At 46.1% G+C, this 16,269-nt stretch overlaps 1 protein-coding gene across 1 annotated transcript in view; it reads left to right on the top strand.

Moving 5' to 3' along the window:
* LOC124028036 (proline-rich protein 36-like) overlaps positions 1-14,739 on the top strand; it is a gene marked incomplete at its 5' end in the record, with an annotated part of 26,920 nt that extends 12,181 nt beyond the window's left edge. The window contains 5 exons of the mRNA XM_046340201.1: positions 5,109-5,683; positions 7,978-8,277; positions 8,409-11,822; positions 14,048-14,471; positions 14,564-14,739. Coding sequence (XP_046196157.1) covers positions 5,109-5,683; positions 7,978-8,277; positions 8,409-11,822; positions 14,048-14,471; positions 14,564-14,739 — 4,889 coding nt within the window. The remainder of the gene's footprint in view (positions 1-5,108; positions 5,684-7,977; positions 8,278-8,408; positions 11,823-14,047; positions 14,472-14,563) is intronic.
* Positions 14,740-16,269: the final 1,530 nt, after the last annotated feature.

Genomic DNA, 16,269 nt, shown 5'->3' with positions numbered 1-16,269 from the left:
TGTTCCCCCTTTCTCTCCCCCTCTCTCTCTCTCTGTCTCTCTCTCTCTCTCTCTCTAAATTTCAATTCAATTTAAAGGGCCTTATTGGCATGGGAAACATACTGTATGTTAACATGGCCAAAGCAAGTGAAATAGATAATTAACAAAAGTAAAATAAACAATATAAAAAAGTAACAGTAAACTAATATACATAATAATAATATAATGTATAATATAATAATAATAATAATAATATAATATAATAATCATATACACTAAACTCACAAAAGTTCACTCTCAGTTCCAAAGGAATAGAGACATTTCAAATGTCATATTATGGCTATATACAGGGTTGCAACAATGTGCAAATGTATGAAAAGAGTTCCTTGGCGTACACACCAATGACAATTTGAAATGTTCCACCAACACAGACAGTGTTCTTCAGGAGGCTGAAGAAATTCGGCTCCTAAGACCCTCAGAAACTTTTACAGTTTCACAATTGAGAGCATCCGGTTGGGCTGTATCACCACATGGTACGGCAACTGGTGGTGGTGCAGTCTGCCCAACGCTTCACCAGTGGCACACTGCCTGCCCTCCAGGACATCTACACCACCCGATGTCACAGGAAGGCCAAAAAAGATCATCAAGGACATCAACCAACCAAGTCACGGCCTGTTCACCCCGCTACCATCCAGAAGGAGAGGTCAGTACAGGTGCATCAAAGCTGGGACCGAGAGACTGAAAAACAGCTTCTTCCTCAAGGCCATCAGACTGTTAAATAGCCTTCACTAGCCAGCTAACACCCGGTTACTCAACCCTGCACCTTAGAGACTGCTGCCCTATATATATAGACATGGAATCACTGACCACTTTAATAATGGAACACTAGTCACTTTAATAATGTTCACACACTGCTTTACTCATCTCATATGTATATACTGTATTCTATTCTACTGTATTTACTAACTAGTCACTTTAATAATGTTCTCACACTGCTTTACTCATCTCATATGTATATACTGTATTCTATTCTACTGTATTTACTAACTAGTCACTTTAATAATGTTCACACACTGCTTTACTCATCTCATATGTATATACTGTATTCTATTCTACTGTATTTACTAACTAGTCACTTTAATAATGTTCACACACTGCTTTACTCATCTCATATGTATATACTGTATTCTATTCTACTGTATTCTATTCTACTGTATTCTATTCTTACTGTATTCTATTCTTACTGTATTCTATTCTACTGTATTCTATTTTACTGTATTCTATTCTACTGTATTCTATTCTTACTGTATTTTATTCTTACTGTATTCTATTCTACTGTATTCTATTCTACTGTATTCTATTCTACTGTATTCTATTCTTACTGTATTCTATTCTTACTGTATTCTATTCTTACTGTATTAGTCAATGCCACTCTGACAGTGCTCGTCATCATATTTATATATTTCTTAATTCCAGTATTTTACTTTTAGATTTGTGTGTATTGTTGTGAATTGTTAGATACTACTGCACTGAACAATATAATTTTGCTACGCAATAACATCTGCTAAATGTACAGTTGAAGTCAAAAGTTTACTTACACTTAGGTTGGAGTCAATTAAACCACACATTTCTTGTTAACAAACTATATTTTTGACAAGTTGGTTAGGACATCTACTTTGTGCATGACACAAGTAATTTGTCCAACAATTGTTTACAGACACATTATTTCACTTATAATTCACATACAGTCACATACAATTTCAGTGGGTCAGAAGTTTACATACACTAAGTTGACTGTGCCTTTAAACAGCTTGGAAAATTCCAAAAAATTATGTCATGGCTTTAGATGCTTCTGATAGGCTAATTGACATAATTTGAGTCATTTGGAGGTGTACCTGTGGATGAATTTCAAGGCCTACCTTCAAACTCGGTGCCTCTTTGCTTGACATTATGGGAAAATCAAAAGAAATCAGCCAGTCTGGTTCATCCTTGGGAGCAATTTCCAAACGCCTGAAGGTACAACGTTCATCTGTACAAACAATAGTACGCAAGTATAAACACCATGGGACCACGCAGCCATCATACCGCTCAGGAAGGAGATATGTTCTGTCTCCTAGAGATGAATGCACTTTGGTGTGAAAAGTGCAAATCAATCCCAGAACAACAACAAAGGACCCTGTGAAGATGCTGAAGGAAACAGGTACAAAATGATCTATATCCACAGTAAAACAAGTCCTATATCGACATAACCACCGATCAGCAAGGAAGAAGCCACTGCTCCAAAACCACCATTAAAAAGCCAGACTACGGTTTGCAACTGCACATGGGGACAAATATCGTACTTTTTGGAGAAATGTCCTCTGGTCTGATGAAACAAATTTAGAACTGTTTGACCATAATGACCATCGTTTTGTTTGGAGGAAAAAGGGGGAGGCTTGCAAGCCGTGGAACACCATCCCAACCATGAAGCACAGGGGTGGCAGCATCATGTTGTGGGGGTGCTTTGCTGCAGGATGGACTGGTGCACTTCACAAAATAAATGGCTTCATGGGGAAAGAAAAATACGTGGATATATTGAAGCGACACCTCAAGACATCAGTCAGGAAGTTAAAGCTTGGTCGGAAATGGGTCTTCCAACTGGACAATGACCCCAAGCATTCTACATACTACCACAGTTTTGGCAAAATGGCTTAAGGACAACAAAGGCAAGGTATTGGAGTGGCCATCACAAAGCCCTGACCTCAATCCTATAGAAAATATGTGGGCGGAACTGAAAAAGCGTGTGCGAGCAAGGAGGCCTACAAACCTGACTCAGTTACACCAGCTCTGTCAGGAGGAATGGGTCAAAATTCACCCAACTTATTGTGGGAAGCTTGTGGAAGGCTACCTGAAACGTTTGACCCAAGTTAAACAATTTAAAGGCAATGCTACCAAATACTAGTTGAGTGTATGTAAACTTCTGGCCCACTGGGAATGTGATGAAAGAAGTCAAAGCTGAAATAAATCATTCTCTCTACTATTATTCTGACATTTCACATTCTTAAAATAAAGTGGTGATCCTAACTGACCAAAGACAGGGATTTTTTACTAGGATCAAATGTCAGGAATTGTGAAAAAAAACGAGTTTAAATGTAATTGGCTAATGTGTATGTAAACCTCCAACTTCAACTGTGTTTGATACCAATACAAAAAATAAATACGCATAAATATTTGTTGTATTTACAATGGTGTTTGTTCTTCACTGGTTTCCCTTTTCTTGTGGCATCAGGTCACAAATCTTAGTGCTGTGATGTCACACTGTGGAATTTCCCCCAGTAGATATGGGAGTTTACCAAAATTGGTTTTGTTTTCAAATTCTTTGTGGGTCTGTGTAATCTGAGGGAAATATGTGTCTCTAATATGGTCATACATTTGGCAGGAGGTTAGGAAGTTTAGCTCAGTTTCCACCTCCTTTTGTGGACAGTGTGCACATAGCCTTTCTTCTCTTGAGAGCCAGGTCTGCCTATGGCGGCCTTTCTCAATAGCAAGGCTATGCTCACTGAGTCTGTACATAGTCAAAGCTTTCCTTCATTTTGGGTCAGTCACAGTGGTCAGGTATTCTGCCACTGTGTACTCTCTGTTAAGGGCCAAATAGCATTCTAGTTTGCTCAGTTGTTTTGTTAAATCTTTCCAATGTGTCAAGTAATTTTGGTTTCTCGTTATTTGGTCGGTTCAAATTGTGTTGCTGTCCTGAGGCTCTGTGGGGTGTGTTTGTGTTTGTGAACAGAGCCCCAGGACCAGCTTAGGTGACTCTTCTCTAGGTTCATCTCTCTGTAGGTTGATTAGGGGTCTCTTCCCCAGGTTCATCTCTCTGTAGGTTGATTAGGGGTCTCTTCTCCAGGTTCATCTCTCTGTAGGTTGATTAGGGGACTCTTCTCTAGGTTCATCTCTCTGTAGGTTGATTAGGGGACTCTTCCCCAGGTTCATCTCTCTGTAGGCGATTACTTTTAGGTGGTTGTAGAATTTAACAGACATTTTCTGGATTTGGATAATTAGCGGGTATCGGCCTAATTCTACTCTGCATGCATCATTTGGTGGTCTACGTTGTACACAGAGGATATATTTTATTTTTTGCGACAAACACACACACACACACAAAAAATGTTTGGCCCATTTTGTGAATTCTTGGTTGGTGAGCAGACCCCAGACCTCACAACCATATAACTGATTCAATAATTCTTTAGCCAGATCCTAATTAGGATGTCGAATTTTATGTTCCTTTTGATGGCATAGAAGGCCCTTCTAGTCTTGTCTGTCAGATAGTTCACAGCTTTGTGGAAGTTTTCTGTGGCTCTGATGTTGAGGCCAAGGTACATATAGTTTTCTTGTGTGTTCTATGGCAATGGTGTTGAGATGTCATTTGTATTTGTGGTCCTGACAACTGGACCTTTTTTTGGAACACCATTTATTTTCATCTTAATGAGATTTACTGTCAGGGCCCAGGTCTGTCAGAATCTGTGCAGAAGATCTAGATGCTTCTGTAGGCTCTCCTTGATTGGGGACAGAAGCACCAGATCATCAGCAAACAGTAGACATTTGACTTCAGAGTGTAGTAGGGTCAGGCCGGGTGCTGTAGACTGTTCATGTGCCCTCACCAATTCATTGATATATATGTTGAAGAGGGTGGGGCTTAAGCTGCATCCCTGTCTCACCCCACGCCAAGTGGAAAGACATTTGTGTTTCTTGCCAATTTTACCCGCACACTTGTTGTTTTTGTACATGGATTCTGTATGTTGTGTGTTTTTGAAATCACCAAATCATAAGACTGCCTTTGTTTTGGTTTGTTTGTTTGTCAATTAGGGTGTGCAGTGTTAATATGTGGTGTGTCATACGATAATTTGGTTAAAAGCCAATTTGCCATTTGCTCAGTACATTGTTTTCACTGAGGATGTGTACTCTCTATCTTTTCCTCTCCTCTCCTCTCCCTCTCCTCTCTCTCCTCTCCTCTCCTCTCCTCTCTCCTCTCCTCTCTCTCCTCTCCTCTCCTCCTCTCCTCTCCTCTCCTCTCCTCTCCTCTCCTCTATTTTCTTATCCTCTCTCCTCCTCTCTTCTTTTTTTCTTATCCTCTCCCCTCCTCTCTTCCTCTACAGAACATGAAGCTGATGAAGAGCCAGGGTGTAGTGAAACAGTGGTTCAGCCTGGTCAGTACTCTACTTTGGGCCAGATCGGCATTGTCAACACAGCCCTGCTACAGAGCACTATCGTACGGCCCTCACACACCCAGTCACACACGCCCTCACATGCCCCAGAGGACGGTCAGACGGGGGAGGAGAGAAGAGAGGAGGGAAGGTTGGACAAGGAGATTGTGGTGGACAATAGAGAGGAGGAGGAAAGGAGAGTGGTGAAGTCATCAGTGTGTTGGATCCAGGCCCAGAGAGGACAGGGCATCTCTTCTCTGATGGCTTCTCTCACCCCGACCCTCAACCCTGACCCCTCGTTTACTTCTAACCCTCACCCTAGCCTCACTCTCAACCCTATCCCTTCCCTTAAGATTCAACCTCACCCTAGCCTCACCCCCTCATCTTCCATGGACAGTGTCTCCCTGGCGGGTGAAGATGGGGGGAAGGGCTTCCACAGCCTCCCTCGTAAGGACACCTTGTCCTCTGTGAGCAGCTGCCTTACCACCCCCTACAGGACACTCTGCGACACTGCACCCTGCTCTATGGTGAGTATAAACTGGTTGCAGACACTGGTTATAGTTTGTTTTAAAATCTTGAGTGGACAGCTTGATGTCAATATTTAAATCACCCAGAAAATATACTTCTCTGTTGATATCACATACATACATACATACATGATCAAGTATTTCACACATATTATCCAGATACTGACTGTTAGCACTTGGTGGTCTATAGCAGCTTCCCACAATAATGGGCTTTAGGTGAGGCAGGTGAACCTGTAGCCATATTACTTCTACAGTATTTAACATTAGATCGTCTGTAAGCTTTACAGGAATGTGGTTCTGAATATAGACAGCAACACCTCCCCCATTGGCATTTCTGTCTTTTCGGTAGATGTTATAACCATGTATTGCTACCACTGTATCATCAAAGTGTATTCTTATCTAAGTGAGTTTCAGAGATAATCAGAATATGAATGTCATCTGTTACAAGCAAGTTATTGACTTCCTGGATCTTGTTTCTTAGGCTACATATGTTAATATGGGCTATTTTTTAGTGCTTGTCTGTGTTGCTTGATTGTTTTTAATGCTTTACTGGGAAGCTTATCAGAAGTAGACTTACTCATGTTATGTACATTGGAGCTGATAGTGCAGGGTGAAGTGCATAAAGTGGTCTTCCTACTATTGCACACCGTCTCAGTGCTAACAGTGTAACTCGGGTTTATAGGCTCATGTTTACTGCTTACAATAGCTGTAGGATAAACAGATGTATTCGTTGCAATTCGGGGTACATAAATTAAATTACTTACATTGTGTTTGCCAATGCCCCTTAGATCATGTACATTTGATGCAGTATTATGACGACTCATTGTCACAGTGGTAGGGATTAACTGACCTGGTCTTGGATCATTTACCAGTCATTGTTTCAACGCAGCCATGAAATGCATGGACAGAGTCCAGGAGCCAAGATGATTTGGATGGACTCCGTCATTCCTGTAGAGTATCTTCTGTTTCCCGGAAGGTGTCAAAGTTATCAATAAAAGAGACTCTAGCATAGCTACAGTTTCTTTGTCTTTTAGCCAGATGTGTAAAGCCAGCAGTCTGCTGAATCTCTCACACCCGCGGCCCAACGATGGTTCTGGACCTGAAATTATTGGCAGTTTTTGGAGTATTTTAAGGCTAAAATCAGTTCGTTAAAATCAATTTTCGAATGTTCCGTGCGTGCTAGCCCTCCTGATGTCATTTGACCCAACGTGGACTATGACAGTGTCAGTTAACGGCATCTGTAGTAGAACAGTCGGAAGCAGCCTTGTGATGTCCTGTACTCGTGCTCCTGGGTATCACAGGGTTTTTGCCTTGGGGACCAAGATGTTTCTCACCTATGATAACAGCTGGTGATGTTGAATGGGCCGGTCTCTCAGGCAGGAGCTCCGAGGATCTGAACCCAAGGTAGATGCCACCTGAGAGGGAGACTGAACCGAGGACCAAGACGCCGATTTTGATTGGGAAGCCACCACTGATGAAGGTGCCGGAACCTCTGGATCCAGTGAGGCAAAGCTGTTTCTGGTCTGTGTCAGTTCCGGGCTCAACATCTCCATCGAGACCCCCGTGGCTGGTTGGTTGGGTCAAGATCAGCTCCGTTCTCCAGGGAAGGGGGAGACCCCTTCGGGGATAGTACCCTGCCTAGCACCGGCCAGTCGGCTGTGGAAAGCCGACACGGCAGCGAAACTACCACCAGACCAGAGCGGCGTCCGGGTACTGGGGTGAAAGAAAAAGAAAAAGTAGGTGGGCTTGGGTTCCCCAGTATCTTATGTAGGTTTGCTACTTGCTTGCTTAGAGTAGCTACTTCGCACCTGTACTCCTCCTTGCTACATTGAAAGTCATCGCTGTCCACATTGTCCCGGAACAAAGCAAAGGAAACGTTGTAAACGTTCAATAGCAGCCTCCATTTGAGACCGCCGAGCCAGCTCGGCTAGCTGGGCTTTCGCATCTCTCCCCTATACGGAATCTGTCACGATCCCGGGACAGATAGCAGTGCTCACAGCAATTTAGCCCAGCAATTCTGTCTTGCCCATTCACCCTCTGAATGGCATACATACACGATCCATTTCTCATCTGTCACAAGGCTTAAAGAACCGTCTTTAACCTGACTCCTCCCTTTCATCTGTCATGGAAAGAGCAAGTGTCCCTAATGTTTTGTCCAGTCAGTGTATATTATGCTATTATTATTAGTATATTTTTATTATTATTATTATTATGTACAGTTAACTCATGATAGTAATACGTTCTAATAAGGCTACTAGTGTGGTAATCATGCCTGTCTTGTCTGTCTCTCCCAGAGCCAGAAGGGTTGGAGCTGCAAATCCCAGAGTCAGAGCACATTGCTCAGGGAGGACTGGAGCTACGTGCCCCTTCTGACCTCCAGCCATTCCTCCCCACTCCACCCTCTCTCCTCCATTTCCTCCCCCTCTCAGACCGACTGCAGCTCTCTCTGCTCCAGGGATACAGAGACCGCCGGACACTCCCCTTGCAGTGGCTCAAGTCCCACAGCCACGGCTGCATTTCTGCCGACTACGCCACCGGCAACAACCGCTGTCCCCACGGTAACCAAGACCAGCACGGTCTCCATAGCAACAGCTGTAACTTGTCACACAGTATCTCGCTAAGGAAGTTCAAGAGGCCCCCGTTCCCCCTACCCGTTCCACATCGCTAAGGCGTAAACCTGCTCGGGGAAACCGCTGCGCTATAACTTCAACAATCCTGGAGATAGAGAGGAGGTGGTGGTGACGTTACAGAGGAGTCTCCAGACCCCCAGTCCTGCTCCCGTTTCCCCTCTGGTCTCCCCTGTGGTGTTCGAGGTGTTCGAGGATCCTTGGGTCCCCGCTGTCGCAGCTTCAGCAGTCTTAGCATGGGGGAAAGGGGAGCTGCTGATACAGCCAGCCAGATCAACCAGGTCCCTCACTTCCACAGCTTCCAGGACCAGGTCTACCCTCCCAGCTACCGCCTCAAGCAGCCTCACCACTCTGCGCCCCGCTCAGCCAGTACTGGAGGGCTGAGCCGGCCTATGGGACCTAAAACGGCCGCTTCTTTTCCAAACATGGCCACCTCTGCAGGGAGACTGCACTGTCTGGCTTCCAACTCCAGCGGATACTACAGCCAGTGCAACAATCTAACATCTTCCTCACCCCAAACCACCTCCTCACCCCTCACTTCCTCCTCCTCACCCCTCACTTCCTCCTCCTCCCTGCCCCTCACCTCCTCCCTTCCCAGGACTTGTTCTACCCCTGGCAGAGGAAGGCCCAAGCCCCCCATCCCAGAGAGAAAGTCCTCCCTCCTCTCCTCCCCCTCTTCCTCCTTTTCTTCCACTTCCTCCCTCTCTTCCTACATCTCTGCTGACTCTGCCAGATACCCCCCTCTCCCCCCTCTTACGCTCCTCCCTGAGTCCAACACTCCTTCCTCTCTACCTCCACCCTACCCATCCCTTCCACAACAACAATCACTCGCCTCTCCTCCTCCTCTCCCTCAACTGTGCATCTCTCGTACTCTCCCCTCTCGCCTTCCTCTAACTCAGCCTTCTCTCCCCTCTCCCCTTCCTCTAACTCAGCCTTATCTCCCCTCTCCCCCTCCACTACTTCAGCCTTCTCTCCCCGCTCCTCCTCCTCTACCCCAGCCATCCCTCCCCACTCCTCTAACTTCTCCCCCTTCCCTCTTGCCTCCCTCACGTACCTGTGCAGTGCAACAGACTCAGCCCCACCCCTTTTATACACCTGTTACACCTGCCAGTCATGTGACATCATTGCCAGGATTCCCTCCCCCTCCTTCCCCTGAGCTCTTAGAGGATTTAGACCTCTCAATCAACAGTCATCCTACTCCCCCTCCTCCCCCACCTCCGCCACCTCCGCCACCTCCTCCCCCTTACACCCACACCCCTACACCACCTCCCCCTCTCCAGAGCCTCTCCGGAGTGAGTCCAGGATGGCCCCCCCGTCCCTTGATCACAACCCAAGCCCTGCAGAGAGTCACCCTGCGCTCTGTCAAGAGGCCACAAGAGCTAGCCCCACAGGAGCTAACTAGCATTATGCTAACAAACCCTACATCAGCTAATGTCGAACAGAGCCAAGATAGCAATGATGCTACACTAACTAGCATGATGCTAACCAACGCAACCCCAGCTAATGATGGCCGGCAGTGCCCAGAGAGCACCGATGCTAAGCTAACTTGCATTACGCTAACCAACGCTATGTCAACTAATGATGCCCAGCAGAGCCCAGAGAGCATTGATGCTAAGCTAAATGGCATCACGCTAACCTGCGCCCTGGAGAGAGTGGAGGGCATGGATGCCACACTAACCAGCACTGTGTTAGAGAGTGTGGAGAGGATCAATGCTATTCTTACGGAGGCTGAAGAGAGACAGACCACTGGCGTTCAGAAAATGGCTGCCAATTCATCTGGCACTATGCTAGCATATTTCCAAAAGAGACTTGAAACCAATGATGCTATGCTAAAGGCGGCCCCAAAGACACCGTCAGAGTCTGGCCCTCCTTGCTCCACACCGACCACTACTCAGCAGACTGACAGAACTAGAGAGTCTGTCCCTCCCTGCTCCACACCGACCACTACTCAGCACACTGACAGAACCAGAGAGTCTGTCCCTCCCTGCTCCACACCGACCACTACTCAGCAGACTGACAGAACCAGAGAGTCTGTCCCTCCCTGCTCCACACCGACCACTACTCAGCACACTGACAGAACCAGAGAGTCTGGCCCTCCCTGCTCCACACCGACCACTACTCAGCACACTGACAGAACCAGAGAGTCTGTTGGAACAGAAGACGCCCTCCGTCCCTCAACAACCCCACAGACGCCTAGAACCCCTCAGAAGCCTAGAATCCCAGAGAACCCTAGAACTCCAGAGGCTATAATGATAGAGAAGCCTAGAACACTGGAGAAGCCCAAAACACTGGAGAAGCTTAGAACACTGGAGAAGCTCAGAACACTGGAGAAGCCTAGAACCCCAGAAAAGCCTAACGTGGTTGTTCTCTCTAGGCCACTGAGAGCAGTGGTTTTAAGTTCTAGCTCTCCTGCTGTGAACAGAGGACCAGCGTTACAGAACGGAGAACACACGCCTCGACAGGAGACCACACCCTGCCTCACCAACGGCCAACTAGAGCACTTAACGTGGGCAAACACACTCACACACTCCCCTGCTACCCCCTCCTCCACCCCCCACAAAGTGAAGCTTCCTGTTGCCTTAAAGAACCCTAAACGATCTCTACTGAGGACACACCAGACAGACACACCAACCCCACCACTCGTACTGACAAGTACACCTCCACAGCCCTTTGTCCCAGAGACATCACCCTTTCTGGGGATACAATTGGCACAGACAGAGTCGCAGACAGAGACCCAACCAAAGCCAAAGCCTGAATTCCCCTTCCTGAAACGCTACCAGTCAGAATACTATGTAGCGGAGTTACCATCAAGGCCCTGTCCTCCAGTACCCTTTGTACCAGAGTTACCACCAAGGCCCTGTCCTTCAGAAGCCTGTGTACCAGAGTTACCACCAAGGCCCTGTCCTTCAGAAGCCTGTATAGCAGAGTTACCACCATGGCCCTGTCCTTCAGAAGCCTGTGTACCAGAGTTACCACCAAGGCCCTGTCCTTCAGAACCCTGTGTAGCAGAGTTACCACCAAGGCCCTGTCCTTCAGAACCCTGTGTACCAGAGTTACCACCAAGGCCCTGTCCTTCAGAACCCTGTGTACCAGAGTTACCACCAAGGCCCTGTCCTTCAGAACCCTGTGTACCAGAGCCACAGCAGGAGTCCTGTCCACTGGAGATGGAGACAGATACAGAGACAAAGCTAGAGAGTGGCTCTGTGCCATATACAGAGTTGGGGAGATCAGAACCTGAACCAGAGGAGATATGGGTGATGCAGAATGAAGAGAGAGAGAATGTGCACATCACACTGATGCTGGGGGGGAGAGAGGAGGAGGACAGACAGAGGGGAGCCATTGAGGAGGACAGCAGAGATTCTGGAAGTTTCTCTCCGGAAGAGAATAGAGATGCTCTTAGCAGTGGACTGTCAATTGAAGAGGGGGAACTGGAGGAGGAGAGGATGGAATGGGAGAAGAGGGAAGAGAGGCGCAGTCTGGAGACAGACGGGACAGCAGCTCCACAGGATCCCTGAGCCCCAGAGAGGACAACGGTGAGTTAAGGAACTCTCTGTCTCTCTCCCACTTCCCCCTTCTCTCTCTCTCTCTTCCTCTCTCTCTATTTCTCTCTCTCTCTCTCCTCTCTCCCCTTCCCCCTCTCTCTCTCTCTCTCTCTCTCTCTCTCTCTCTCTCTCTCTCTCTCTCTCTCTCTCTCTCTCTCTCTCTCTCTCTCTCTCTCTCTCTCTCTCTCTCTCTCTCTGTCCTCTCTCCCCTTCCCCCTTCTCTCTCTCTCTCTCTCTCTCTCTCTCCTCTTTCTCTCCTCTCTCCACTTCCCCCTTCTTCTCTCTCTCTCTCTCTCTCTCTCTCTCTCTCTCTCTCTCTCTCTCTCTCTCTCTCTCTCTCTCTCTCTCTCTCTCTCTCTCTCTCTCTCTCTCCTCTCTCCACTTCCCCCTTCTCTCTCTCTCTCTCTCTCTCTCTCTCTCTCTCTCTCTCTCTCTCTCTCTCTCTCTCTCTCTCTCTCCTCTCACTCTCCTCTCTCCACTTCCCCCCTCTCTCTCTCTCTCTCTCTCTCTCTCTCTCTCTCTCTCTCTCTCTGTCCTCTCTCCCCTTCCCCCTTCTCTCTCTCTCTCTCTCTCTGTCCTCTCTCCCCTTCCCCTTCTCTCTCTCTCTCTCTCTCTCTCTCTCTCTCTCTCTCTCTCTCTCTCTCTCTCTCTCTCTCCTCTCTCTCTCCTCTCTCCACTTCCCCCTTCTCTCTCTCTCTCTCTCTCTCTCTCTCTCTCTCTCTCTCTCTCTCTCTCTCTCTCTCTCTCTCTCTCCCTCTCTCCACTTCCCCCCTTCTCTCTCTCTCTCTCTCCCTCTCTCTCTCTCTCTCTCTCTCTCTCTCTCTCTCTCTCTCTCTCTCTCTCTCTCTCTCTCTCTCTCTCTCTCTCTCTCTCCTCTCTCCACTTCCCCCCTTCTCTCTCTCTCTCTCTCTCTCTCTCTCTCTCTCTCTCTCTCTCTCTCTCTCTCTCTCTCTCTCTCTCTCTCTCTCTCTCTCTCTCTCCTCTCTCTCTCCCCCCTCTCTCTCTCTCTCTCTCTCTCTCTCTCTCTCTCTCTCTCTCTCTCTCTCTCTCTCTCTCTCTCTCCTCTCTCCACTTCCCCCTTCTCTCTCTCTCTCTCTCTCTCTCTCTCTCTCTCTCTCTCTCTCTCTCTCTCTCTCTCTCTCTCTCTCTCTCTCTCTCTCTCTCTCTCTCTCTCCACTCTCTCTCCTCTCTCCACTTCCCCCCTTCTCTCTCTCTCTCTCTCTTTCTCTCTCTCTCTATCTCCTACTGACACATACAGTAGATCTCTTATTAGGTTGTAGGTCGTCTACCTTCCTCTGAGTTGAAGAATAACTAGTCCCTCTGTATCTGTAGTGAAACATGATGTTATAACTAGTCCCTCTGTATCTGTAGTGAAACATGATGTTATAACTAGTCCCTCTGTATCTGTAGTGAAACATGATGTTATAACTAGTCCCTCTGTATCTGTAGTGAAACATTATGTTATAACTAGTCCCTCTGTATCTGTAGTGAAACATGATGTTATAACTAGTCCCTCTGTAGTGAAACATGATGTTATAACTAGTCCCTCTGTAGTGAAACATGATGTTATAACTAGTCCCTCTGTAGTGAAACATGATGTTATAACTAGTCCCTCTGTAGTGAAACATGATGTTATAACTAGTCCCTCTGTAGTGAAACATGATGTTATAACTAGTCCCTCTGTAGTGAAACATGATGTTATAACTAGTCCCTCTGTATCTGTAGTGAAACATGATGTTATAACTAGTCCCTCTGTAGTGAAACATGATGTTATAACTAGTCCTCTGTATCTGTAGTGAAACATGATGTTATAACTAGTCCCTCTGTATCTGTAGTGAAACATGATGTTATAACTAGTCCCTCTGTAGTGAAACATGATGTTATAACTAGTCCCTCTGTAGTGAAACATGATGTTATAACTAGTCCCTCTGTAGTGAAACATGATGTTATAACTAGTCCCTCTGTAGTGAAACATGATGTTATAACTAGTCCCTCTGTAGTGAAACATGATGTTATAACTAGTCCTCTGTAGTGAAACATGATGTTATAACTAGTCCCTCTGTAGTGAAACATGATGTTATAACTAGTCCCTCTGTAGTGAAACATGATGTTATAACTAGTCCCTCTGTGTCTGTAGTGAAACATGATGTTATAACACCCTCTCTCTCTCTCTCTCTCTCTCTCTGCAGTGTCTTCTCATTCTCCTCCTCTTCCTCCTCCTCCTCCTCATCCTTTCCTCCAATAGCCCTAGCCCCACCCCTCTGCGACCTCTAGAGGTGATAGCATCCACTTGGGTGAGAGGTCATATGTCAGGGGTCAGCAGCAGCAGTGGTAGCTTCAAGGCTCTGCTCCTGAGGAAGGGAAGTCGCTGCGACTCTGGAGCTCGCATGTCTGCAGCTGAGAGACTCCGCAGTACCGCCCCAAAACACCAGAGTCCGCCACCACATAGCCAGAGCCAATCAGACACACACCTGCAGTTGGGAGTGAAGTCACACACCCACACACCTCATCCCTCTCCACACACGCACACAGTCCAAGTCCAGCTCCCATCTCTAGAAGTACCCCAGACTCAGTACAGACAGAGACACAGGAGGAAGGAAGAGTGGGCAATCACTGAGCGCCTGTTCCTCTCCCCTTCTCATCCTCCCCATCCTCCCCCTCTCTGGGCGTGGCGACCCCCCCTCCCCCCGCTCCCCACTCCCCTTGCTCAGCCAGCCGACGTTTTGCTGCCTGCACCCGACTACCGAGCAGCTCAATGACTGCCATCCAGGAACAAGAGGGGGAGGGGGACGGCGAATCACTGGAGAGTGAGGGATTGTCCGAGACCATCAAATTGGACCACGATTCACACAAGACTTTTGGATTGGTCAAGCTTTCTGACGGATAGACTGAGGCTACCGATGGCAGCCTTGATTGGCAGGAGAGCAGGACTATGGAGAGACACAAGGCCCTGTTCTCCCTCCCCATTTCTCTCTCCCTGAGAGGACAACGGATAGAGCACCAGACAGGGGACTCACTGTCCTGCTCATACCCAGGACAGAGGCTCCCGTCTGGGGCCAAGGGACTTTATGTGTATCCTGCACATGGGGGAAACTGATTGGAGTCAACTGAAACATACTGTTCTCCAGACTGGCTTTTGTTATAGGATGCTTGTCTCTGTTAATAGATTACAGGACAGTGTAAATGTTGTTTTCTGATGTGTTGCTTCAGTCCTCTGTCTAGTTTTAGTATGTAGCGCTATACAGTTTGATATTCATGTTAAACTGTATATTTAAAATGTATTCTGTGGTTTCAGTTACCAAAGACAACGTGTCACTCCCAGTGAATCGGCAGCAGGGGGACATGTCTGAGAATGTATCCTTGATTGTGATTGGCCTATTGTTATCATGATTGTGATTGGCCTATTGTTATCATGATTGTGATTGGTCTATTGTTATCATGATTATGATTGGCCTATTGTTATCATGATTATGATTGGCCTATTGTTATCATGATTGTGATTGGCCTATTGTTATCATGATTGTGATTGGCCTATTGTTATCATGATTGTGATTGGCCTATTGTTATCACGATTATGATTGGCCTATTGTTATCATGATTGTGATTGGCCTATTGTTATCATGATTGTGATTGGCCTATTGTTATCATGATTGTGATTGGCCTATTGTTATCATGATTATGATTGGCCTATTGTTATCATGATTGTGATTGGCCTATTGTTATCATGATTGTGATTGGTCTATTGTTATCATGATTATGATTGGCCTATTGTTATCATGATTATGATTGGCCTATTGTTATCATGATTGTGATTGGCCTATTGTTATCATGATTGTGATTGGCCTATTGTTATCATGATTGTGATTGGCCTATTGTTATCACGATTATGATTGGCCTATTGTTATCATGATTGTGATTGGCCTATTGTTATCATGATTGTGATTGGCCTATTGTTATCATGATTGTGATTGGCCTATTGTTATCATGATTATGATTGGCCTATTGTTATCATGATTGTGATTGGCCTATTGTTATCATGATTGTGATTGGTCTATTGTTATCATGATTATGATTGGCCTATTGTTATCATGATTGTGATTGGTCTATTGTTATCATGATTATGATTGGTCTATTGTTATCATGATTGTGATTGGTCCAGAAATTGGAAGAATGGAATCTGCTGAAGTGATTTATATTTGTATTATTTTATACTTAATTGTCTTTAAATCCTCTATTCATGTTTTATTTGACTTTAAGATATATATTTACATTTAAGTCATTTAGCAGACGCTCTTATCCAGAGCGACTTACAAATTGGTGCATTCACCTTATGACATCCAGTGGGACAGTCACTTAATAGTACTCTGCTTTACATTGCAGAGTTCTCCTCTCACTTTAAAGTAATTTCTGTCTCCTT

The sequence above is a fragment of the Oncorhynchus gorbuscha genome, unplaced genomic scaffold (assembly GCF_021184085.1).
Source record: "Oncorhynchus gorbuscha isolate QuinsamMale2020 ecotype Even-year unplaced genomic scaffold, OgorEven_v1.0 Un_scaffold_3653, whole genome shotgun sequence".
NCBI lineage: Eukaryota > Metazoa > Chordata > Actinopteri > Salmoniformes > Salmonidae > Oncorhynchus > Oncorhynchus gorbuscha.
Note: the sequence above shows the minus strand (reverse complement) of the source record. Positions and strands in the feature narration are given on the sequence as shown.